The 25,835-nt window shown below is 42.6% G+C and overlaps 1 protein-coding gene across 2 annotated transcripts in view; it reads left to right on the top strand.

Moving 5' to 3' along the window:
* The window catches only part of dip2ba (disco-interacting protein 2 homolog Ba), a 45,955-nt gene extending 24,406 nt beyond the window's left edge, over positions 1-21,549 (top strand). The window contains exons 2-39 of one of the 2 annotated variants that reach the window (XM_034209034.1): positions 53-124; positions 1,403-1,558; positions 1,718-1,843; positions 2,301-2,657; positions 2,754-2,882; positions 3,314-3,325; positions 3,703-3,822; positions 4,384-4,581; positions 4,840-4,931; positions 5,009-5,119; positions 5,789-5,912; positions 6,197-6,306; positions 6,532-6,634; positions 6,752-6,816; positions 6,892-6,985; positions 7,391-7,510; positions 7,623-7,737; positions 8,835-8,974; positions 9,083-9,219; positions 10,006-10,086; positions 10,176-10,303; positions 10,482-10,596; positions 10,924-11,125; positions 11,233-11,345; positions 13,499-13,579; positions 13,711-13,834; positions 14,149-14,270; positions 14,443-14,554; positions 14,758-14,867; positions 15,275-15,405; positions 15,507-15,675; positions 16,119-16,289; positions 16,513-16,574; positions 16,688-16,745; positions 16,869-16,943; positions 17,446-17,620; positions 17,728-17,851; positions 18,464-21,549. In XM_034209034.1, the coding sequence (XP_034064925.1) occupies positions 53-124; positions 1,403-1,558; positions 1,718-1,843; positions 2,301-2,657; positions 2,754-2,882; positions 3,314-3,325; positions 3,703-3,822; positions 4,384-4,581; positions 4,840-4,931; positions 5,009-5,119; positions 5,789-5,912; positions 6,197-6,306; positions 6,532-6,634; positions 6,752-6,816; positions 6,892-6,985; positions 7,391-7,510; positions 7,623-7,737; positions 8,835-8,974; positions 9,083-9,219; positions 10,006-10,086; positions 10,176-10,303; positions 10,482-10,596; positions 10,924-11,125; positions 11,233-11,345; positions 13,499-13,579; positions 13,711-13,834; positions 14,149-14,270; positions 14,443-14,554; positions 14,758-14,867; positions 15,275-15,405; positions 15,507-15,675; positions 16,119-16,289; positions 16,513-16,574; positions 16,688-16,745; positions 16,869-16,943; positions 17,446-17,620; positions 17,728-17,851; positions 18,464-18,716 (4,787 nt within the window). In that variant the 3' untranslated portion in view covers positions 18,717-21,549. The remainder of the gene's footprint in view (positions 1-52; positions 125-1,402; positions 1,559-1,717; positions 1,844-2,300; positions 2,658-2,753; positions 2,883-3,313; positions 3,326-3,702; positions 3,823-4,383; positions 4,582-4,839; positions 4,932-5,008; positions 5,120-5,788; positions 5,913-6,196; positions 6,307-6,531; positions 6,635-6,751; positions 6,817-6,891; positions 6,986-7,390; positions 7,511-7,622; positions 7,738-8,834; positions 8,975-9,082; positions 9,220-10,005; positions 10,087-10,175; positions 10,304-10,481; positions 10,597-10,923; positions 11,126-11,232; positions 11,346-13,498; positions 13,580-13,710; positions 13,835-14,148; positions 14,271-14,442; positions 14,555-14,757; positions 14,868-15,274; positions 15,406-15,506; positions 15,676-16,118; positions 16,290-16,512; positions 16,575-16,687; positions 16,746-16,868; positions 16,944-17,445; positions 17,621-17,727; positions 17,852-18,463) is intronic. The other variant, XM_034209035.1, reaches the window with a different exon arrangement.
* Positions 21,550-25,835: the final 4,286 nt, after the last annotated feature.

The following is a 25,835-nucleotide window of genomic DNA, read 5'->3' as shown; positions in this document are numbered from 1 at the left end:
TGTGGTAATTATGACTAACCTAACGGTGTGGTGTCGCTGTCCTCTCTCCTAGGCGACATCACACAGAAGGGATATGAGAAGAAGAAATCCAAGCTGATGGCCTCCTACATCCCACACATGCCAAGTAAGACAAACTCTTCTTCTGCTCTTTGCTTTTCCTTATTTCACTTCTTACCTTTCTCGATTTCTTTCTTTCTTTACTTGAGTTGTTACCTCCTCTTCCAGCATTGTTGGTGCTAGTCACTCTGGCATGGGGAAACTAAGTAATTTCTTCAAAAATATCTCTTCAAATCTTGACTTAAGTATGCATGATGTTTCATCTACGCAAAGATTCTTCTTCACCATCTGTACAGGGAAATAACAAGAAAAAAAAATATATATTTTCTTCAGCTCAATAAAAAGTAGCTTCACTGAGTATACAGTGTGATTGTAATTCTCTTTGTCCAAGTTGTCAAATAGAATTTCTGGCTTTCTGTGGCCCTCTAGTGGCCAACATGGGAATGACACAATGATAACAAAGCATACAGTAACAATTTCTCTTATATCTGCACAGCCGTAGAACATCTCCAGAATAAAGTCACAGAATGAGTTAAGCTTTCAACACACTTTGCTTCACACTTTACTATCAGAAGTAGGGGAGTACCAGAGTTTCACTGTACTACAGTCACCTCTGTTCTCGCTGGTAAGATGATCTGTTCACTTCTCTCGGTCAGCTGACTCACATGAGGGTGTGGTGTTTCCTCAGGAAGAATTGCACCACATTAGCATCGGCATGAAGAAATCCTTCTCGAGGAGTCACTGTAAACTCATTTTAAAAAGAGAGGAACATTTCACTTCCTTTCAACCTAGTTTAACCTTGGCCTGTTTGGGCTTGCGCTACCACATGACACATGTGACGTGATTACGCACACAGAGAATTGAAAAGCACTGCAGGAATCTAAATCTCATATGGATCATTTCTATATTTAGTACTTGAATTACATTCCCATGGTTGTTAGAGGGTCCTGCTTTGTAATGGGCAGCTTGCTCTGAATGTCAAAGCTGGTTTGAAACTCCAGAGGTCACCGCCTGCTCCGGCACTCGTCCCATTGGGCCTCCTTATCCCTCTGAACCATCATCTGCACCGGGACTCTGGGAGGAGTTTGCTAAAAATATATTTAGTTTGAATCTAGCCTAGTTTTATGTACTGCGTAACAGTACAAGTCACATCAGTCAAGTACATGTCCCTAATTCACTTCATGCTCAGAGGCTCTGTAGTCAGGCTACATTTAGAGAGCATAATATAATATTAATGCCTACATGTAAGTGTAATGGCATTATGTAAAGCAAGAAGTCTCATGTTTGTTTGTTGTTAATTAATGTTGCCCTACATGTGTTTGACTTACCCGCTTCTGTCCTGTAGATGTGGATCTGTCTCTGCCAGATGTACAGCTTACCCCAGGCCACAGTGCTGACCCCAGCCCCAGCCCCGAGGCCCCGGGCCCCTCCACATCTTCAGCCGCCAGACACCACCGTGCACACCGCAGTGGAGGGGCCAGGGACGACCGCTACAGATCAGGTACACAGCGTACACAGCATACACACAGAGATACTTTAAAGAGTCATTAAACACAAGAATTAAGCAGCCTTAACAAGCGTGGCAACCCTCTATGTTTTATTCCTCTAATTCTGAATATTTCACTTGTTTCTCTCTCTGTTATCTTGGCTGTTTATGTAGACATCCACACGGAGGCTGTGCAGGCAGCCCTGGCCAAACACAAGGAGGAGAAGATGGCGCTACCGATGCCTACAAAGAGACGCTCAGCCTTTGTCCAGTCTCCCATAGAGAACTGCACACCTCCAGGTAAAAACTAGATCCACACACTGAATAGTAGTCTCTGGATCAAGACACTGTGGCTACATCCACACTGATAGGATTTAAACAAATAAATAAACACAACATTTAAAACGTTTTTGCCTAGTGTTGACACTACTCTGGGGATTTTAAGCTGTTCAATTCATTGAATCAATCTACTCCTTCCTTCATGTGCAGGATGTCATATTTTATTTGAGCAATGTGTGTTTTGTTTTTATGCGTGTTAATATTAACAGAGATTATTTATGAAATGGTGCTTAGTGCTTGTTTGCACGGTGATCCTTTGTGTTTAGTGTGGCTTTAGCCTGTATCCCAGCCTGTGCTTCTCCGTAGCTGACTCCACCTTTTTGAAGAAAGATGTCAAGCCACATTATAGCTGTATCATTTGGGGTAAAATACTTTAAAGACAACCATCTAAATATTCAAGATTTTCTCTTTCCATCAGACACATCCTCTGCATCAGAGGATGATGGCTCACTGCGCAGAAAGGCAGCTCTCAGTGCAGTGCTCGCCCAGAGCCTGCAGAGCCCCGATTACTGGATCAACCGCTCCGTACAAAGCTCCTCCACGTCCTCGTCTGCGTCCTCCACCCTCTCCCATGGAGAGCCCAAGGCCCAGCCCCAACCCCAGCCCCAGCCCCAACCCCAACCCCAACCCCAGCCCCAGTCCCAGTCCCAGTCCCAGCCCCAGTCCCAGCCCCAACCCCAGCCCCAGTCCCAGTCCCAGCCCCAGTCCCAGTCCCAACCCCAAGCCCAACTTGTTGCTTCCGTGTTGGCCGATGTGCTGGCCCACACTCGCATAGGTACACATAATTAATAAACCTTTAATGTAACAAGATACATAGCAGTGACGGCTAGCTGTTGTTTCCATGTATGACCTCCTCCTTTTGTCTCTCTAGAAAACAGCGTCCCCCCAGATGTGACATCCTCGACTCCCCAGGAGAGAGGGTCCAGGGTGGACCTGCCTCCAGCCGTCAGAGGCATGAGTCGCGGACAGAGCCGCTCCAGCATGATGGATACTGCCGACGGTAGACTCACACAAGAAAAATATGTTTATAAATACCTATATGTGGTTTGAATGTTTTAACAAGGGTTAGCATTTCCTCTAATTTGCATAGAAAATATCACAGTAGTTTTCTATTCCCTGAAATGTGTTGAATTTGATATCTGTCATCTGATGATGGATCTTGAGATTGGGAGGTCAAACCATTTGCATGTGCTAATCATGGCAGCTGAGTGACGTTCTCTGTTTTGCATTGACCCTATGGTTCACAGCATTGCAGTGACGAAGCTGATTCGAGTGCCTTCAAATCAATAAACCATCAGGCCATGTTCACCCAGAATCATCTTCAACATATCCTCATTCCACTGTGTGGTGAACGCCGCTAATCCCAGATATCTGTGTTCTTTCTTTTGGGTCCATTAATCCTGTCCCTGTCTTGACTTTCATTTAAAAAAGAAAAAAGAAAAGGTAATATAAACGAAATCGGGGGAAAGGGTGGGATGCTGAAGAGCCCCAGCTTGCTTTCCAGCCTGGTGTCTTTCTCTCTGTCTCTATGTTTGTCTCGTGTCCTAGGCTTAGACATAGAGAACCTCCTTGTATATAGTTGATTTTCCTAAAGAGTGTCCAATCTGTGTCCTACCAATTTCCCTCGACTCCTTCCTGCTGCTGATTCTGATCCTGCCTGCGTGCTAGTGCCATTGGTTCTGCCTGTGTGAGAGTGTGCGATACATGACATTAGCATTTGTGTTACAATAGAATTGCATGTGTGGGTGTGTGCTTGTGTTATTTTGGTTGATTGTTTTCATGTGTTTGTGACAGTGGCTGTTGTCTTGGTGTTTGTGCAGGCGTGCCTGTCAACAGCAGAGTGTCCACTAAGATCCAGCAGCTGTTGAACACACTCAAACGGCCGAAGAGACCACCACTCAGCGAATTCTTCCTCGATGACTCTGAGGAAATTGTAGAAGGTGAGATAACAAGGGTGCATTCATTTTGTCAGCAACAAATGGGTTGAACTGAAATCACCCGAGGAACAAGCCCTCACTTTTCATACATATGTGCACATTAGTGTGCATTTCCCCCTTCTTCCCTTTCAAATTCAACATACCAACTGGATTTTGTGTGCTTAACTCTTATACAAAGAGGCATTCCCCCTAGCGTTACTTCCTCTAGCTTTTAAGTTGGACTTTGAATAGTTTGCAAGCCTAAGGTTTTAATCTTCATGTGACTTCATGTGACAGGTTTAAGTAAAGTTTATACATCGTATTTATTAACATATTTATTATTAACATATAGGCATCTGACTAAACCTTTCTAAGAAACCTGCTGACTTCAAGATGAGGAAGTGCTTTAGGACTGATTCCCGCAGCACTTCATTTATGCATTATTAATGGAAATGAGAAAGAATTGGCTAAAGCAATTATACAATTATTATAAATATAAAAACATTAATAAACTGTTAAGGAATAAATGTCACATGCTCTCGGCTTCTCCTAATCATCTCCTGCCTCTGCTCTCCTCTGGTCCAGTGCCCCAGCCGGACCCCAACACCCCGAAGCCAGAGGGACGCCAAATCATCCCGGTGAAAGGGGAGCCCCTCGGAGTCGTCAGTAACTGGCCCCCCGCCCTGCAGGCTGCCCTGGCTCGCTGGGGGGCCACGCAGGCCAAGAGCCCCGCTCTCACTGCTCTGGACGTCACCGGCAAACCGCTCTACACTGTCACATACGGTCAGCAGCACTCACAGAAACATCTGTATAGCCCAGAGTTAACATTTATGTCATTGTGTCTGCTAAATGTAAATGTGAGATTTATTTCTTGCATATGAGCAATCATTTCTGGCTTGAGCAGATAACACCTACATGTATGTGTCCTACTGGAGCTGCAGTGGGTTGTGGAGTTGAGCTATCCTTGATCTGTTATACAACACAGATAAGAAACAACAAACAGGACGAGTTAAAACCATCAATTGCTCTTTTCATCCACAGGAAAACTATGGAGTCGCAGTCTGAAGCTGGCCTATACACTGCTGAATAAACTGGGCACCAAGACAGAACCTGTCCTACAACCTGGAGATCGGGTAAGAGTCTGTCAGTCTCCTCTCAGTTTGTTAAACGATAAAGGAACACGGAGTAATAACCTTTTTCTGATCCTCAGGTAGCCCTGGTGTATCCCAACAGCGACCCTGGTATGTTCTGGGTGGCTTTCTATGGCTGCTTGTTAGCCGAGGTCATCCCTGTGCCCATTGAGGTCCCACTGTCACGACAGGTAACAACATCACTGTTGTCAAGTGAATTCCTCTGGTTATCACAGAGAAATACAAAATCTGATTTTATTATTGATTATCTTAAAGAGCAGAACCTACTGTATGCACACCTGTAGATCAACACAGAGGACGAAAAGGCAGAACGTTTGTAGTTGGCTGCATTTAAAATAAAATGTTGCTTCAAGTCATAATAAAGACAAGTTCTAATCAATCACGTATCTTATATAACACCATCATGACATCATAGGCCAAGCATTTAATCCCTAAGAAATGTATAACATCATATTTTTAAAAGGTGTGTTACATTGTAGTTGAAAGTGAACAATAATAAAGAAAAGCTTTTATACCAGGATAAATGTTTCAAAATATGGGATTTAAGTTTGAGTGTAGAATATGACGATGAAGATAATTAGTTGCCTTGATTGTTTGGCACTAAAACTAGGTCAATTGTAACTGAGTAGCTATTTTTTTACAAGACTACAATTCCTGATACATTTATTTGTTTCTTCTTGGTATATATAATGCCTCGTTGCTCATATCACCTTAAATACATATTTATTTATAGACCAATGTTTTGACAGCTACAGTACACCGCATGTGTGTTTTTCAACTGTCACAGTATTACACAGTATGTGTGTTGTGAGTCTCATGACCCTTCCCTCTGTCCACAGGACGCAGGCAGCCAGCAGATCGGCTTCCTGCTGGGCAGCTGTGGGGTCAGTCTGGCTCTGACCAGCGAGGTGTGCCTCAAAGGGCTGCCCAAGTCTCCAAACGGAGAGATCATCCAGTTCAAAGGTCAGTCTGCGCAAATACACTACTTTTAATGCTGCCTCAGTCTGTATCAGTCTTTTTGGGAGCCAGGAATATACAATGTGATATCAAATGTAGGGCCATATTGTGTAAACGGATATATCTGTAATCACTCTGCTTGTTAAGTCTGTTCACCTTTGGCCTTAAAACCAGCAGTTTGCAAAGTGAACACTGTTCATTTTGTCAGGCTTCAATTGTACAAACTTTGTTTTTCCTTTGTGTTAGCTAAAACAATTCTGTGTTTTATATATTTGTTTTGTGTTCACCAGGATGGCCAAGGATGAAATGGGTAGTGACGGACACAAAGTATCTGACCAAACCATCCAAAGACTGGCAGCCTCACATCCCCACTGCCAACACCGACACTGCCTACATAGAGGTAACCACAAAACAATTTGGTGATATAAAAAACAAAAATGGTTACATTGCTATCACCTCACAAATGCAACTCAAATATTACCTGCCAATTTTACGGCTCTTTCAGACATAAAAATCTATCTATATTTAAAAAAGAATAGAGACAAATAGACAACCTGACAATAAAGGGCAGGTTTTCTCATGTTCAAGTTCAAATGCTCTTTGTTTGTGTGTATGTCTCTTCCAGTACAAAGCAAGTAAGGAGGGGACAGTGATGGGAGTTGCTGTGTCTAAGATCTCCATGCTGACCCACTGTCAGGCTCTGACGCAGGCCTGTAACTACTGTGAAGGTCAGAGACTGTTACTTCTCTTACACTCACTAAACATAAACAAATGGTGAATCTTTTACCAAGTTAGCAAGTGATTTCCAAATCCTCACTTGTGTGTCTTTATGTTTTTTGTCTTAGGGGAGACACTGGTCAATGTGTTGGACTGTAAGAAGGATATGGGCATGTGGCATGGCGTCTTAACGGTAAGATTTAGTGAACATTTTGTTCTGTCTGTACTGTGCACAATGTTACAATGACACTATGTATTTGTTTTTCAGAGTGTCATGAACAGAATCCACACCATCACAGTGCCATATGCTGTCATGAAAGCATGTCCCATGTCCTGGGTGCAGAGGGTCCACCTTCACAAAGGTTCAGCCAATGTCTCTTTTATATTATTATACATTTGTAAAGTTTACATCTTATATTGCCGATGAAGGGTCTTTCTTCAAACTGGCACTGGCACAGACCTACAACAAGGTCAAAACCCCAATTGTGCAGGAAACTAAAGAATAATATGTGTGTCTGCTCTTTGCTTTGTTCCACTCCAAAATATGAAATCCAATAAACAAATAGACATAAACAAAAACGTGACCCCCTTGGCCGATGTTAAAGTAGAAACCTAATCATGGAGATGACCTACAAGACTACTAAATTGAATAGAATTGGAAAACTTGCAGCTAAAGCCATGGAAACAGTAATGCAAAATGTGCACATAATTAATAAAACAAATACAGCTTGTAAGTGCCCTATATATGACCTCTTCCTCTCTGATAGCACGTATTGCCTTGGTGAAATGCCGTGACCTCCACTGGGCCATGATGGCCCACAAGGACCAGAGGGACACCAACCTGTCCTCCATACGTATGCTTATTGTGGCTGATGGAGCGAACCCATGTGAGTCTCAACCATGGTGTCTTTGTAATGTAGAACTACTATGTTATGAACAACATGTATGACTATTTCTATCCTGTTTTGGTCATTTTATTATCCCATTATTTGTCACCAGGGTCCGTGTCGTCGTGTGACGCCTTCCTGAATGTGTTCCAGTCTCATGGTCTGAAGCCAGAGGCAATCTGTCCATGTGCCACGTCTCCTGAGGCCCTGACGGTGGCCATCCGCAGGTAACGCATCTGATACAGGGAGTTCAATGCGACTGCCTAACTAGTTTTGCCTTTAAAGAAATACAGTTACTTTTGTCCACGAACTTACATTTATTTTAAATAAGCACATTTAGTGATTTTCGAATGTGTTTGTTTTATATTGAAATTACGCACTTTTCTTAGTTAAAATATGTCTAGTTCAAGAATTGTAACATTATTTTTTTATAATAATAACAACTTTAATTGATATAGCGCCTTTCATCAACAATCCAAGGTCGCTTAACAAAGAAACATATAAGGACAAGACATGAAACAAGGGGCGGAAATGGAAGTGTTACATTGCAGGGGGGAAGAGTGAGTTAATGTTAGAAGGCTTTGTTGAACAGATGAGTTTTCAGGGTTGATGTTTAGATGTTCAGAGAAGGGGCGTTACGGATTTCAGCAGGGAGGGAGTTCCAGAGGGTGGGAGAAGCGACACTGAAGGCACGGTCCCCGAAGGTGCGGAGGCGTGAATGGGGAATGGAGAGCAGGCCGGAGTCTGAGGATCGAAGGGTGCGGGACGGGATGTATGGGTGGAGGAGATCTGTGAGGTACTGAGGGGAGAGGGTATGGAGGGACTTGTAGGTGACGAGGAGGAGTTTGTAGGTGATGCGGGACTTGACCGGGAGCCAGTGGAAGTTGAAGAGAGTGGGGGTGATGTGCTGCCAGGGCTTGGTGCGTGTGAGAACCCTGGCAGCTGAGTTCTGGATGTACTGGAGCCTGTCCAGGGTTTTGCTGGGAACCCCGGACAGGAGTCCGTTGCAATAGTCCAGGCGGGAGCTAATGAAACAGTGAATGAGCTTCTCTGCAACAGAGTCGGAGAGTGATGGCCGGAGTCTGGATATGTTTCTGAGGTGGAAGAAGGCCAAGGAGTACATTCACTTAAAGCTCAAACTAAACCCAAGCATGTGGTATTCCTCACTTCTGCATAGTTCAAGATAAACAATGAAACCACTTCACCTTGAGGCTGAGGCTTGTTTTGTGCTTGATCGGAACTCAACAATGTGTTTCTGCTGCCTCGCTGTCTGAGCTGTTATGATTACCTCACACCGTCCCCTCTCTTTGTGTCTCCCCTGCAGGCCCGGTGCGCGAGGCGCTCCGCTGCCAGCCAGGGCCATCCTGTCCATGGGCGGGCTGAGCCACGGGGTGATCAGAGTGAACACAGAGGACAAGAACTCGGCTCTCACTGTGCAGGATGTGGGACACATCATGCCTGGAGGTTAGCCACTAGAGTTGGTTTTAATTGGCTCTGCAGCTGCACCACTTACTTCTTCCTTTATCTTTCAGGTAAACATATGTAATCTTGTGACTTGTGTGTGTGTTTCAGCTCTGATGTGCATTGTGAAACCGGACGGACCTCCTCAGCTGTGCAAGACAGATGAAATAGGAGAAATCGTGATCAACTCTCGGGCCGGAGGCACCATGTACTACGGTCTGCCTGGGGTCACCAAGAACACATTCGAGGTCCGTCGAAGTTTACAATGAGTGTTTAAAACACTGCCTAAATGACTCATTCCACATCTGGTCTAGTGACGTGCTGTAAATAAACCTTTGGCCTGAGACAAGAAATAACCTCTTTAAAAAGTCATGTTAACACTTGAGAGTTAACTTCCTGGCTACTTGTACGGGGTGTCCCCTTCCTCTTGTTAAGTGTGTGATAGTAAGCATAAGTGAAATAAGCTGGTTTAGAAATGGATGGATGGGAAAGAATCACAGGTTAATATGATCCACTAGATGGAGCCACAGTCATCTTGAAACTTGCATTGCATTTATTCCCATATACTGTACTCCTGAAGTGTGTTCTTGTCCAGTTTTATATTTATTTAAATATTTAAAAGCAACAAACCACCTCTCAACTATACATTTACCTGCTTTCACAATGATGTTGGAATATATTTGTAATATAATGCCAGGGTGAGATGTAAACTGTTTTTCTCATATGATCTTTGCCACAATACCAGGATAATCACTTCTGCCCATTGTCCGCAGTATCCTTTCACACATGTAGCAAATAACAGGAGATCTGTCTGAGTAAGAAGAATTACTCCACAACAGAATCGTTTTCAAAACGCGGAAGAAAAGCAGCTTTATTCAAACACAGGATGTAAAGTTCAAATGGCGTTTACATTATTACACACATCTCCTCTGGGTAATGCTAGGCTATTTACAGGGTTGCAATGCATATGATGAAGAGGATTTAGTGTGTGTGTGCACTGAACTCCAACTTATTATTCCTCTGTAAATCTGCAGGTGATCCCCGTCAACCAAGCCGGAGCACCCATAGGAGAAATACCTTTCACTCGGACCGGTCTGCTTGGATTTGTTGGACCTGTAAGGCAGAAACATCCAACTTCACTATAATACTTTATAATAATTTCACTGAAAATGTTCTTTACTGAGTGAAACCGTTTGCTCCACAGGGCAGTCTGGTGTTTGTTGTGGGGAAGTTTGAGGGGCTGCTGATGGTGAGCGGGCGACGCCACAACGCCGACGACCTGGTGGCCACCGCGCTGGCAGTGGAGCCGGTCAAAACTGTTTACAGGGGGAGGTGAGACACTGACCGCTTCTGTGAGCCAGTGCGCTGTGTGTTTGTTATATTTCTACAGGGTGCATGGATTCTCATTTCTATATCTACCCTGTATAACCCCCCAAACGGGTTCATCTCTTTAATATTCTGCAGCCTCTCCATGTGTGCGAGTGCTCATTTCTTTTTCCCATTCATGCAGGATCGCTGTGTTCTCTGTGACCGTGTTCTATGATGAGAGGATAGTGATTGTGGCAGAGCAGAGGCCGGACGCTAGTGAGGAAGACAGCTTCCAGTGGATGAGTCGAGTCCTGCAGGTAAAATCACATCTGTCATGTCCCCTAGAGTATATTTTCAGATGATCTTTTATGATAGTATTTATGTGATTTAACTTTTTTCAGTGACAGATTCTTCTTTTTATACTTTTAGTTATGTGTATTTCAAAGTCATGATGGGTACATTTAGAGTACAGCTTTTTGAGGGAAGGAAAAGGGTTTGAACAAAGTCTTTAAAGTTTGGAAAACATTTGGTTTTCTCTTACACCAGGCATATAGCAAAGTAGAGCAAGCAATAACGAATATCAAAACATACAATCAAAGTCAATATGAACAGCTGATTAAATTGAACATGTCATTTTCTCCCAGGCCATCGACAGCATCCACCAGGTGGGCCTGTACTGCCTGGCGCTCGTCCCGGCCAACACCCTCCCAAAGACGCCCCTCGGAGGCATCCACATCTGTGAAACCAAGCAGAACTTCCTGGAGGGAAACCTGCACCCCTGCAACATCCTGCTGTGCCCTCACACCTGCGTGACCAACATGCCCAAGCCCCGGCAGAAACAGCCAGGTAGACCGCCGTAGACCACAGCCACTGATGCGTAATACAGAACGTAAGACAAACACTCATTTAGTGTTGGAAGCGTTACTTAACACACTCTGATTGACTCTGTTCAGTGGACGTCGGCCCGGCTTCCATGCTGGTCGGTAACTTGGTGGCAGGGAAGCGGATCGCCCAGGCAACCGGCAGAGAGCTGGGCGTGGTGGAGGACCAGGACCTGATCCGAAAGGTACTGTTCACCACACAGACCCAGAACCACACTTTAACCACACTGACACCTGAATATTTATCAGATGATTAATAATGGATTTGGTCAGGATAAATGTACAACTTAACAGTTTATATTTCCCGACATGTTTACATCAAGTTATATCAATCTACTGTATATCTAAGACTCCAACATTGACACCTGGATGATGAGACAGAAATGTATACTTAAAGACTTTATACTGTTGCTATGCTCAGTCAATGTTTATAACATAAGATTAGAGCTTAGTATGTGTTTGTATTAGTCTTAACATAATTGAATATCAACTAAGAAAAACATCAGCGTATGCATTTATAAATTTCAGCCTTAGACAATATATGAAACACACTTATTTTCTAATGGGACTGATGTATCAACTGTGAAGGCTCTGAATGTGTTAACCAAGTTAAACCCTGTCACATTTAGGGGAGGATTGATTCTCCTGTCTGATCCTAAATCTATCTTGTTCTGCCTTTAACTTTGCTTGGGTTGGGCTTTAGCTCTGTATGTGGCCCGTCATGATGGTAAGGCTCTGGCCTTCCCCCCCAACCGTCTTTGCTTCTGCTGCTTCTGTCGGTCAGATGTGCTTTGCAGCCTCGACGGCCTCTCAGCCTCCAGCAGCAGCTTTTGCCCGACGCAGAAATAAGACTGTCCAGGCTGGTTCCTTAGCCAGCAGCGGTCCACACACCTCATGTAAAATACAGAATAAAACAGACCCTCTGCAATCACCTTTTAAACTAGAGTTTCCAGCAGCCTACTAGTTCCCCCAAACCAAAAGCTCATCAATAAGTTGAGGTGTTATTAGACATCTTTAAAATGTTCTTCCCTATTATTTTCAATTGGTGTTTCCACTGTAATAGACGACAGCATCGCTTCCAGTTTTCCTCAGAACATACCACTAGCTACAAATGTAGCATCTTATTCCGAACATCATGGGGAATAGCAAGATATATTCAAACGTAATTCATTCCCAATAATGCTCAAAGTAATCGTGTCCAGAGTCTTTTCCTCTTGCACCATATGCAGTAGGTCTCTCCACTCTGCGACTAAACTTAGTGCAAACAAAAACGCAATGACTACTTTAATTGTTAAATAGGCAGCAGTAACACATCTAAAAGTACATTGTCTCATGTCTATGAAGAACTGGCAACCTGGCAATCAACATCTACTTCATAATGATAAAGTAAAATGGAGACTTTGAGGAGGTAACAATAAACAGTCTCTTAACATTTGTGACCTTTAAAGATGATGTAATTAAAATATCTTTTAATCACCCCCTAAAATAAAACTGTCAGTGTGCACCTCTGCTGGCAGTGTTCACTGTGATGCTCCCATGTGTAGCATAGCCTGATGGACAGGCAGCCGGTCTGCATGATGTGACTCCTGATCAGTGTTGACCTGTTGTCTGACTGAGAGAGAGAGAGAGAGAGAGTGGCACAAAGGATGACTTTGGCCAGAGATTTAAACATGACAACGCTGACGCTTATATCTGTTCGTCCAGTGAGTCAATGTGTGAACTTTATTTGTTACCTTACATGTTGCCTGATGGTCACTTGCCGTCTGCCTTAACGACCTTTCTTTGCTTTCACGTCGTGTCTTGTTTGATCCCGTGCTCTGGCCAGTTCCTCAGTTTATTGACACTATTTGGTCTTATAATATCAGTGTTTGTTTAAAAAAAAAAAGTGACTGGATTGTTACTTTGCTTGAGAAACAGTACACTTTAAAAAAAAAAAATGCTTTTTAAAGTTGGTGTAACCCTGTGTTTAAAAGGCCCATAGCTTGTTAGTGGCTGCAGGTGCAGATGGTCTCAGCATGACCCCGCACCGGGCAGAAAAAAGGAAATGCTCCTGTTGTGCGCTTGTTTTTCCCTCTGTGTGAGAGGTTCAAATCCTCACAGAATATGTTTTCTCCTCTCAAAGTCTGTTGAGCAAATGTATCTGTTGTCCCTGAGAGCCGTTCTATTTTTGGCTGTTGGTTGGATGATATATGTGGACAAGCTTTTGTTGGTATCTATCTGTTGAACCATGTTTTAAATGGGTTATTATTTGCCATGGATGCAGCTTTTAAGTGTGCAATTTTATGAATGAAGTCAATCCATCATTAATGTTTTTGTGATGACACTCTTTCTTTACCAGCACCAGTTCCTGTCTGATGCTCTGCAATGGAGGGCTCAAACCGACCCAGACCATGTCCTGTATGTGCTGCTCAATGCAAAGGTAGATAAAACACACACTCGAAGTCGATAGTAACACATACAGGGCATACTTTTCTTTATTTTGTACTGGTAGAATTGGATTTGCATGTTGTTGGGTGTAAGCTAGCTGTACTTCCTCTCTTTCCTCTGTAGGGGGTGGCGGTGTGCACAGCCACTTGTGCTCAGCTGCACAAGAGAGCAGAGAAAATAACAGCTACCCTAATGGAGAGAGGCGGCCTCAACACAGGAGACAATGTGGTGCTGCTTTATCCCCCAGGTACGCACGCACGCACGCACGCACACACACACACACACACACACACACACACACACACACACACACACACACACACACACACACACACACACACACACACACACACACACACACACACACCACTCAGCATTGTAGACAGCCAACCTCCTTGTATTTTTATTAAAAGGCCAAATATGTTACATCTCCACCTTAAAATGTCTTAAAACTAGATACCTTTGTTATATTACTTTTCTGAGTTATGTACTTGCATTATTCCAAATGTTTCCGCCCACTTTCAAACCTAAAGATGTCTTGTCTGTCTCTTCTTTCTGCAGGTATTGACCTGATAGCTGCCTTCTACGGCTGCCTCTATGCGGGGGTCATCCCTGTGACGGTGAGGCCGCCTCACCCACAGAACCTGGCTGCTACCCTCCCCACTGTGCGCATGATCATCGACGTGAGTGTACACCACTGATATTTCGAATTAAAAGCGTACATTTTAACACAATGTTTTTCAATCAAACATTACCAGAGCATTATAGAGTAATCTCCTTGAATGGAGGATTTATACCAGAGGTCCATGTTGCAGCAATGAAGAAACGTCTTTGTGTGTGTGTTTGGTGCAACAGGTGAGCAAAGCAGCCTGCATCCTCACCACTCAGCCTCTCATGAGGATCCTCAGGTCCAGGGAGGCTGCTGCCAGCGTCAACGTCAAGACGTGGCCCACTATCATCGATACAGGTGCTGGAGATCTATATGTTCAAATGATAACAGCTAAGAGGCATTAGGCATTGTGAACTTTACTACCCTAAGGATACAACTCTAGGAGTGCATGGAGAGAAAAGTGCTCTCCATTTGGCCACAAGGTTTCCTGTTTGCTCCACAATAGCAAACAATAACAGTTACAGTACAAATAACTACAATTATGTTCCTTCTTCTCTCAGATGATCTCCCCAGAAAGCGGCCTCCACACATTTATAAACCCCCCACAGCCGAGATGCTGGCCTACCTGGACTTCAGTGTGTCCACCACAGGCATGTTGACTGGAGTCAAGGTAAAATACTCACAGCGTTGATGTATAACAGTATATTTTGTATTTTATTTATTACATTTTCATTCTTTAATTTATTTTTTATATTTCCTTTTTTTAGTATCAGTATTGTTCTCTTTATGATTACTACTGTTTATCTAACACAATATTTTCTAATTAATATTTATTGTCATTATTTCTATCGCTCAATGGGTAGCGGGATCTACTTATTCATTAACAGTCATTTGCATTGATATAACATTTTTTGAATTGATTAGATTTGTATGCCCTCAAAAAAAATGATTTTATATATATATTCATATTTATATATGATGACATGAAGGGACAAATCAATTGATTTGCTCCTACTTTGTCGTTTTTGTTAACAGCATAGAGCATTTTTTTAATGGTTCATGTCTATTTCCTGTCAGATGTCTCACGCTGCAGTCAGCACTCTGTGTCGCTCCATCAAGCTGCAGTGTGAGCTCTACTCCTCACGCCAAATAGCCATCTGCCTCGACCCGTACTGTGGCCTGGGCTTCGTCCTGTGGTGCCTCTCCAGGTAACACACACACACACACACACACGCTGAATATCATATTCTATATAACATGCTGTTCCTGTAAAAGTTGTTGCTGTAGCGAGTGTGTGTTTTTTGCCCAGTGTTTACTCAGGTCACCAGTCCATCCTTATCCCCCCCCTGGAGCTGGAGAGCTCGCTGCCTCTGTGGCTGAGCACGCTGAGTCAGTACAAGATCAGAGACACGTTCTGCTCCTACTCCGTCATGGAGCTCTGCACCAAAGGCCTGGGCACGCAGACAGAGATGCTGAAGGTCAGAATCACACACATACACACCCAATGATGTGGTACCCCACCCTGTCTCTACTCTAACAATAACAACACTGTTACAAATTGGTTGCAGACGATCATATCTGCTCTCAAGGCAACCAATTAACACCTGTCTGATTTAATCAATAAAAAACAATATATAGGCCCTTTTTAAGCCTATTAGTTAGTATGAGTAAATTCTACTACATTGTCAAAACTTTCAGACCATTCAAACTAAACCATATATATTGCTTACCTATTAAATGATCTGTAAGTTAACATCTATTTTCCTTAGAGTCATAAATCTGGTTATTGTGGTTCAGTGTCGCTCAATATCTAAAAGCACTTTGGATTAAAACGTCCACTAATGCTGAGTTCATGTTGGTGCCAGGCTCAGTCTTCACTTTGCTGTTCAAAGTGTGATAACCTCTTCCTGTGTGTCTCCAGGCGCGGGGTCTGAATCTGTCGTGCGTGCGGAGCTGTGTGGTGATCGCAGAGGAGCGTCCTCGCCTTGCTCTCACGCAGTCCTTCTCCAAGCTCTTCAAAGATCTCGGCCTGTCGCCGCGCGCCGTCAGCACCGCCTTCGGCTCCAGGGTCAACCTCGCCATCTGCCTGCAGGTTGGAGTCACACGGACACACACTGAATTGTTGTTATACGTATACATTTTCCCTAGTTAAACTCATTTTTGTGTTGTAGTGTTTCATCTTGAACAATTTAAGTCATTCACTGTTTACCCTCCATTCAAATGTGTTACATTTTCACTTAAACGGGCCAAAAGGCTTCATGTTCAGATGGATTTCTTTGATGTTAGAGTATTTATTTTCCTCTCTGCATCCTCAGGGCACTGCTGGACCAGACCCCTCCACCGTGTATGTGGACATGAAGTCTCTGCGCCACGACAGGTAAGACTGGAAACCCCTAACTGTCCCATGATCCTCTGGTGAAAACAAACATTGCTTGTTGTTCAGATCAAACAGAATGATTGACAGGTCCATCTTTTGTTTGTGTCACTCAGGGTGAGGCTGGTGGAGCGAGGAGCGCCACAGAGTCTTCCTCTCATGGAGTCAGGCACTGTAAGTATTGATTGTTGTTAAAACCCTGATGAGTGTGAGGCTCTCACTGGCCACAGACCCACAGGAAGTAGAGGAGCTGGTTTTATCTGTGAAGCTAAAGTCCCACTTTGTGTTTCCTCTTAGATGCTTCCAGGAGTGAGGGTCATCATAGTGAACCCGGAGACCAGAGGCCCGCTGGGAGATTCACATCTCGGAGAGGTGAGTGAACAGAGAGGATCATGGGATGCTGATGTTTACGCCATTTCACCTTTGTTTTAATATTCCTCTTATGATTCTGCAACAAAGTGGTTCCACCCACACAGAGCTAAGTGAGCAAAGCTATTTCAACAGAATCATTCATTTGAATTGGAGCTGCAATGATAATCTGCATCTATTACGTTCATTGATTCATCGTTAACATAATTGATCATACTAAACAAAGGCACTATGCTGTTTTCTAGCCTCTCAAATATTGAGATTCTCTGTTTTATAACACATTCAAGTGAATATCTTTGTTTTGAGCGGACAAAACAAGACACTTACAGACTTCCCTTTGGACTTTACGGATCTCGGATCGACATTTTCACAATTTGATGACAGTTTATAAACCAAATGATTGATTTGTCTGAAACTTGATTGTAAGATTATTCATAATGAAATTAAGCCCTTTTTTATTTCTCATTATTGTTAAAAATGACGTCATTCACCTTTTGTGTGTCAGATCTGGGTGAGCAGCACTCACAGTGCCAGTGGCTACTACACCATCTACGGGGAGGAGAGCCTGCAGGCGGATCACTTCAACACCAAACTCACCTTCGGGGAGCCCCACACCCTGTGGGCCAGGACGGGGTACCTGGGCTTCATCAAGAGGACGGAGCTGCTGGACGCCAGCGGAGGTGAGAGGACATTTACAAACAGCTGACCTCATTCACTGCCTTTTTGCCTATCACGATATCAACATATCCTTTTGTTGCAAAGCTTCTGAAACTCTTCTCTGCTGCAGATCGTCATGATGCCTTGTTCGTGGTGGGCTCTCTTGATGAAACGCTGGAGTTGAGGGGGCTGCGCTATCACCCGATCGACATCGAGACGTCTGTCTCACGAGCCCACCGCTGCATCGCAGAAAGGTGAGGCTCTTTATTGGAGATATATTTAGAATGATATATTTGTTCTTTACATCTCACAAAGAAAGACAGCATAACAATGACACAATTGGGCCATTGTAGGTGTAAAAATAAAAGCACGAAGCCGGAGGATGATGTAATATTTAATAAAAACGTTGATATACTTTAAGATTAAAGTGGTAAATGAAGTATAAATTAGGATTTAGCAATAAGAAAATACTTGTGATCTTTGCCCCAAATCCCCATATTAACATCAGCACTCAAGGAGCTTTTCATACCTATTTAGAAAAAAAAACACATTTGAATTTCCAATGATGTGATAGCTTTTGTAAATTAGGACTCTCAAAAGAATCGACAGATGCAATACATGTTCTGTATTTCCTTATTTAAGAGATAATTCCCATTAACTCTTTCTATCTCAGAAAATATCAAAAGGTTTGTATCGTAAATGTATGACTTGAATCTTAGAAAATATATATTTTCTCTTCTGATAATACCCTCTTCTCACAACATTGTTTTTATTAGATTTTGTATCTATAATATTTCTTACACACCGCTGTGCGATAGCCTGTAGTTCACACACTAACAGAGATCACATGACCCCTCTCCCCTCAGCGCTGTGTTTACGTGGACCAACCTGCTGGTGGTGGTGGCGGAGCTGAGCGGCTCGGAGCAGGAGGCCTTGGACCTGGTGCCCCTGGTCACCAACGTGGTCCTGGAGGAGCACCACCTCATCGTGGGTGTGGTGGTCATCGTGGACCCCGGGGTGATCCCCATCAACTCCAGGGGGGAGAAGCAGAGGATGCACCTGCGAGACTCCTTCCTGGCCGACCAACTGGACCCTATCTACGTGGCCTACAACATGTGATTCACCAACCGATGGAAATGTAGAAAAACTGAGCCGGGCTCTGAGAACAGACGTGAGGGAGGAGGACTGGGGGGGTGCGTTCAGTAGCAGCCCCCATTTTAAAGCTCACACACACATTCAAAACACCAAACAATGTGGGAATGCAAATACAGCTCGAGTACTGTCAGCAGAACGTGCTTCCCTCTCAGAAACTGAAATTGATCTTCATCCCACTTCACGCAAAATCATGTTTTTTAAAGACATTTTAATTACACGCTTTCATCCAAGAGGCAAATCCTCCCCTCCTTCCATTCCTTGGTTTTTATCCTGATCCATTTATCATCGTGTGCTTCTCTTGTTTTTTTTAACCCCTCGATTCTTGAGGGCAGGAACTGCTGAGAGGAGCTGGAACTTTCCCCCTCTTGCACTTTAAGTCCTCGCGCCTCTGAGTCCACTTCCTGTCTCACCTGCCTCAAGAGACACCTCCCCCCCATGTTTTCTGCTTTCATGAGAGCAAATCCGCATCAGTATTAAAAAGTACCACCAGATGCCCCGTGGCTCTCACCGCCCATCACATACTGGGTTTTTTAGCAGACATGCTGCCGGCATTCACACGTTACAAAATGTCCTAAAAAAATACACTTGAATTGTTTGTTGGTGTGGGAAAAGAAAGACGTTCTTCTTAGACGTACAAACCTCGATATTAGGGGCAATCTTCGACGGGCAGAAAACAAAAGGATTCACTTTTGGTGCAAGTCGGTCCGTTCGATAGTTCTGATGATTGTGAAGTGCTTATGCATTTTTTTTTAAAGCAACACTTTTCTAAAGAAGAGCTTAAGTGTGCATGCTTATTTGAAATGCAATCAATGTTAACATGCAGGTTAACAAAACAACTGTTAGCTGTGGACTCTGTTGGTCAGTCCTCATTAGAGTGTAATATAATAGAAAGCTCCAGAACAAAGTGGACCTTAAGTAGAGATTTTCTTCCGGTCAACAGGATAACAGCAGTTTGCGGGCCATAATAGAGCCGCTAGCTTGCAGTCGGTGTGTAGTTTCCCATGATAGAGCAAGGAGCATCCTTCACCACATGTTAGCGTTACAGCCGGTTACACTCATGTAGATCTTCAGAAGGCAAGTCAGTGCCTTTTACTGCACCATGGTGATATTCACAGTATGATTACAAACAGTCTAAAAAAGAAAATATCAGAACTTTGCCTTACTAAACCTGTGGAACTTCAGTACTTTTTTATGTTGAATCCCTCATTTCTAGCAGTGCTATTAGTGTATTTAAAGGACTATTCCAACTTTTTCACATGTGGAATCTGATGGCAGTTTATAACTCATATCATTTTTCTTTTTAGAGGAAGGGGGAGGGGCGGTTTCTTGTTCTTTTTGCTAAGACGTTTGCGGTCATGCCTTTCTCATTTCATATCATGATCATTGAAACCAATTCTGAATGTCTGTAACACTGAACAAAACGAATTAGGAATGAACAACAATCAGTAAGCAAACCGTGATTTAAAAAAAGAAAAAAATGGCAGAACCCTCCTTTATAAAAAAAATTCCAAATGGAGGCAATAAATGAGGGTAAGGATGTTGTCTGTATACTGTATTTTAGAGGTCAAATATTACTGGTGTTAATGTGTACATGGATATGAACGTTGTCGAAAATACTTGACTGATCTTTCATACTTGACAGCATTTTTCTGCATTGTTAATTTAAAGGTTTCACATTGCAAGAGAAGAAAAGGTTTCAGATTACTTTGGCAGGAACAATGTGCACTTTCCCATTATCATTTGAATGTGTGTGTGCGTGCATGAGAGAATGTGTGTGTGTGTGTGTTTCCGGCTTACTCAGTGATATTTGGCTTATCTGGTGCAACAAGTTTTGTTTTTTGTAACAAGAATATTGAACATTTCCTTTTTCTTTTCTTTTACGTCGCCACCACTGTATTGTTTTTCTTTCCAATCAAGATTGGAATCGGATATAGTTTTTAGCAGTTTCTTCAATATTTTACTGATTTTTTATTTTTTACTCTCTCTAATACTTTAAAACGGCACATCTTCTGCAAACAGCTGGTTTGATTTTGAAGCAGCTTGGCATTCAGCACAAAACATGAACCACTTTTCATTCAGTGACGGACACTGAGGACTTGTATGTGTGGCACGTTAGAATAACTCATAAATAACAAAGTGAAGCTTCTGAGCTGCTGTGTGAAAATTGCTTTGTTGCTACTGTTTAACTCCGACAAGTTTTAATAAAGTTTTATAATGTCATGTTGGCCTTCAAGCCTTTTCAATAGACATTGGTGCTATTCAATAAGGGAAGGTTGACAGGCTTCTGTCCTCCAATGTCGTAACAAACAAGGTCTCTTCCTGGATGCCCTTTATGTGTGAAAATCAGTCATTCTTTTTCCATGCCAACATCTCACTCTATTGTTCATCATCACCAGTTTTCGTTGAGATCTGATGAAAATGTTCTCAACAGGCAACAACTCAACACGAACAATGCAACCTGACATATCCACCGTTTCCATTTTAATATTTATTTCAGTTTTCAAGGTGTCGTGTTGTGAAGAATAGCGTTTCATTTCAAACCTCCAAAGTTATTCTAAGCACAAATGTACATGTGAGGTAATGAAATTAGAATCTTTCACACAAAAGAAAACTCAAGGGCCCACAATGTATACCTCAGCGACTGTCTGTTCACTATGCATCGTCGAGCTGCAGCAGAGACATTCTCAACTAGTCAATGGTGCGATAACTTCTAACAACATGTCTTACTTGACAAAAAACACTGTCACACTGTCATTGGATGTGTTTCATGTCAAATAAAAAAAATCCTTTGTCAGAACTTTCTGGTGCTTTCTTCTTTTTCACATCTTCTGGAAGTTTCACGAAGCAGCTGCTGTATTAAAGTGAAATAGCATCTTCCTTCCACCAGGGGGCAGGCTAATTGCTCACTTTCTGATATGCCATGCAGGCTGCTGTTGTACAGTTGCAAGAAAAAGTGAACCCTTTGGAATGACCTGGATGTCTGCATAAGTTGGTCATAAAATGTGTTCTGATCTTCATCTAAGTCACAACAATAGACACACACAGTCTGCTTAAACTAATACCACACAAACAATATGTTTCCATGTTTTTATGAACACACCATGTGAACATTCACAGTGCAGGGTGAACCCCTAGGCTAAAGACTTCTTCAAGAGCTAATTGGAGTCAGGAGTCAGCCAACCTGGAGTCCAATCAATGAGACGAGATTGGAGGTGTTGGTTAAAGCTGCCCTGCCCTATAAAAAAACACACCAGTTTTGAATGTGCTATTCTTAAGAAGCATTGCCAGATGTGAACCATGCCTCGCACAAAAGAGCTCTCAGAAGACCTACGATTAAGAATTGTTGACTTGCATAAAGCTGGAAAGGGTTACAAAAGTATCTCTAAAAGCCTTGATGTTCATCAGTCCACGGTAAAAAATCGCGCTGAGCCGTGGATGCACTCCGGCATACTGACCGCCATGAAAACCAGAGACAAAAAGTGCTCTGAGTTTCATAAAAGTCAGTCAATGCTTTCCAAAAGCACGAGCAGTGAACTCCAGGCCCACGTGACTGAACTCAAAATTGAAAGAAACAGACTAAGAAATGACGTAAGCTCCATGATCAAAACTGCCAAAAAGAATTTCATCAATGTCAAAACTGAGGAAAACAAAAATAAACCCCGTGAACTTTGGAAATTACTCAATAACCAGCTTGGCTGCAGTAAAAACTCAAAACGAGATTTTCTAACTTAAACATAAAGACAGATAACAGGCTCATCACAGACAAACTGGATGTGGCCAAGTACTTGAACATTTTTTTCACAAACATAGCCACAACTCTTGTAAATAAATTACCCTCCCACTCAGGGCTTTTTGGAGTAGATCACATCATGACCTACTACAAAAACCTAGGGGTACGCAAAGATGATTTCAGTCTAGCAAGGGTAACAACAGCAGAGGTACTCATTAAACTGAGCGCCCTCCAACCTAACAAGGCCACTGGCCACGACAATATCCCCTCCAAATTCCTCAGAGACACAGCAACCGCCATCTCACCAGTCATAGCTCACATAATTAACCTCTCCATAAAACAGGGGAAAGTACCCAAAGACTTCAAAATTGCAAGAGTAACCCCCCTGCACAAAAAGGGCAGCAAATTGGACCCAGGCAACTACCGCCCTGTTTCTATACTTACCTCCATCTCGAAAGTCAGGGAAAAAATAGTATATGAACAGGTCGAAAAGTACCTCGCGGAAAAGAAACTAATCTATGAATTTCAATCTGGCTTTAGAACATCCCACTCCACTGACACATGCCTTCTTTATTTGAGCGACCACATCAAACAAGAGGTGGACGAGGGCAAGTACTGCGGCATGGTGATGCTGGACCTACAAAAGGCCTTCAACACTGTCAATCACCCCATTCTGATTGACAAGCTAAAAGCAATTGGTTTTGATAAACTATCGGTGAGCTGGATGCAATCCTACCTGGAGGGGAGAGAACAGATGGTGGAGGTAAACGGTACTCTGTCCCCCCCCCCCCCTCCCAGTGAGCTGTGGTGTTCCACAAGGAAGCATATTAGGTCCGTTACTGTTCCTAATTTATGTAAATGACATGTCATCAGCATGTGACTGCAACTTGTTCCTGTTCGCGGACGACTCAGCCCTGCTGGTCTCTGACAGGAGCAGATTGCAGGTTGAAAAAAACCCTCAGCTCCGAGCTCGGCAGAATCTGCACCTGGCTCGCCGATAATAAATTATCATTACACCTGGGTAAAACAGAGTCCATTCTCTTCGGTTCGAAACATAATCTCAGCAAATCCGACGACTTCTCAGTTGCAGTGGGCGACATTATTGTCACAAGTAAGAAGGAAATTACATACCTAGGATCTATTCTTGAGGCAAACCTCTCCTGTGACAAAATGGCATCCAATGTAATAAAAAAAGTCAATCAAAGAACTAGATTCCTATACCGGATCTCCTCTCTGGTAAACAAAAACACCCTGAAAACTCTGGCAGGAGCACTCATTCAAGGGTACTATGACTATGCTTGCACGTCATGGTACCATAGCACCTCCAAGGCGCTAAAAATAAAACTTCAAACATCGCAAAATAAACTGGTCAGACTACTGCTTGACCTTTCATCTAGAACCCACCTCACCTCTGCCCACTTTGACAACCTAGGATGGCTTAGAGTAGACGACAGAGTACAGCTACTTGCAATGGGCCTGGTCTACAAGATCCACTACACCTCTATGGTACCCATGTACATGTCAAAATTCTTCCCAAAGGTCAAGGAATACCATGATCATAACACCAGAGGGAGCTCCACAAATCATGTGAAACCCAGATTTGGCACAAAAAAGGGGGAATACACGTTTCGCAATTATGCCACATCAAGGTGGAACGCTCTTCCCACAACTGTAAAGGAAAGTAAAACTATACTTACCTTCAAAACCTCTCTTAAAGAGCACCTTCGGGGGAGATCATTGCAAAACTGGCCCCGGTAATGGTACAAATCTCAACCTGTCGTTCAATGGACAGCTTCCCCCCCCCCCCCATCTATGTATATACTCGCATTTTAGACTCTGTTACTAACTGTATATCTGTAGACTTGGTATGTCTTAAATGTCCGGTTAGGATGTATTAGAACGAAATCTAAAATGAAAATTGTAAACAAGCAATCTGTATGTAAAAAAACCACCTGTATGTAAATTGTAAATAAGCCATCTGTATGTCAAATATGTCATGTCTTAAATGACATGATGAATTGGAAATGGGGGACCCTGATGTAAACAAGACGAAAGTCTTTCTCTGGTCTGCATCCCCTTAACAATTGTATGTTTTGAGCTGTACTGTACTGTACCCAATATACAAGCTGTTAATAAACTTTTCAATCAATCAATCAATCAATCAAGACACATTGTCTATAAATGGAGAAAGTTCAGCACTGTTGCTACTCTCCCTAGGAGTGGCCGTGCTGTAAAGATGACTGCAAGAGCACAGCGCAGAATGCTCAATGAGGTGAAGAAGAATCCTAGAGTGTCAACTAGAGACTTAAAGAAATCTCTGGCACATGCTAACATCTCTGTTGACGAATCTACGATACGTAAAACACTGAACAAGAATGGAGTTCATGGGAGGACACCACGGAGGAAGCCACTGCTGTCCAGAAAAAACATTGCTGCACGTTTGAAGTTTGCAAAAGAGCACCTGGATGTTCCACAGCACTACTGGCAAAATATTCTGTGGACAGATGAAACCAAAGTTGAGTTGTTTGGAAGGAACACACAACGCTATGTGTGGAGAATCCAAAAGGTTCACATACTTTTTCTTGCAACTGTAAATGTAAATAGACGGTCCAGCTTAATAAGAAAGATAAACAGCAGCCAGAGAGATTTAACAGTACAGACTTGCATGTTAGAATAAGGTTGTTTTCATATGAATGGCTTATAGCTGACTTCTGCTTAAAGGCTTATGAACCCTCAAATCCTTTTTGAAGAAGGCCTTATTAGGAAGTGTAATGTATTAAACTACACATACATATATAAATTCATGTTAATTTGAAAGCTGAACTAACTGACTTTTTGAATCACATTACCACAAATATTGCCACTTAAACATTAAAGTGTTAATTTCAAACCTTAATTGACCCGATTTCTTAATTCTCGCATTCAACCTAATCAGTTATTGATATATATGGAAAGCCCTGTTCTCATTATGTTTTTCTTACTCATCCCCTATTTAACTTTTTATGCAATTTAATGTAATATTTTATTATATTTTATTTTTAAAATGTGTTTTACAAATTATTGGATAACTGTTGGTCCAGAGGGGCATTTGGTTTTCAAAACAGTAGTCAGCAAAGCCAATAAAAATCATCCAATAAATAAACAACGTAAATAAATACATAAAACACACAGTTACATCATAATCTCTCGTGAAACAAGAAAACATATTTGTCACAGAACACAGTTGCCACTTGAGTAAGAGGTTGATTAAGAAATGTTGTGTTCAAGGCAATTGAGAAAGCTTGTGCAGAATAAACAGGCTGGTCATGCTAACTCGTAATGATTGTAAAGTAAAAGATGTCACGAGTCAGAGA

This window comes from Gymnodraco acuticeps, unplaced genomic scaffold, assembly GCF_902827175.1.
Source record: "Gymnodraco acuticeps unplaced genomic scaffold, fGymAcu1.1, whole genome shotgun sequence".
Lineage (NCBI taxonomy): Eukaryota > Metazoa > Chordata > Actinopteri > Perciformes > Bathydraconidae > Gymnodraco > Gymnodraco acuticeps.
The sequence above is the reverse complement of the archived record's forward strand: the minus strand, read 5'-3'. Positions and strand labels throughout refer to the sequence as shown.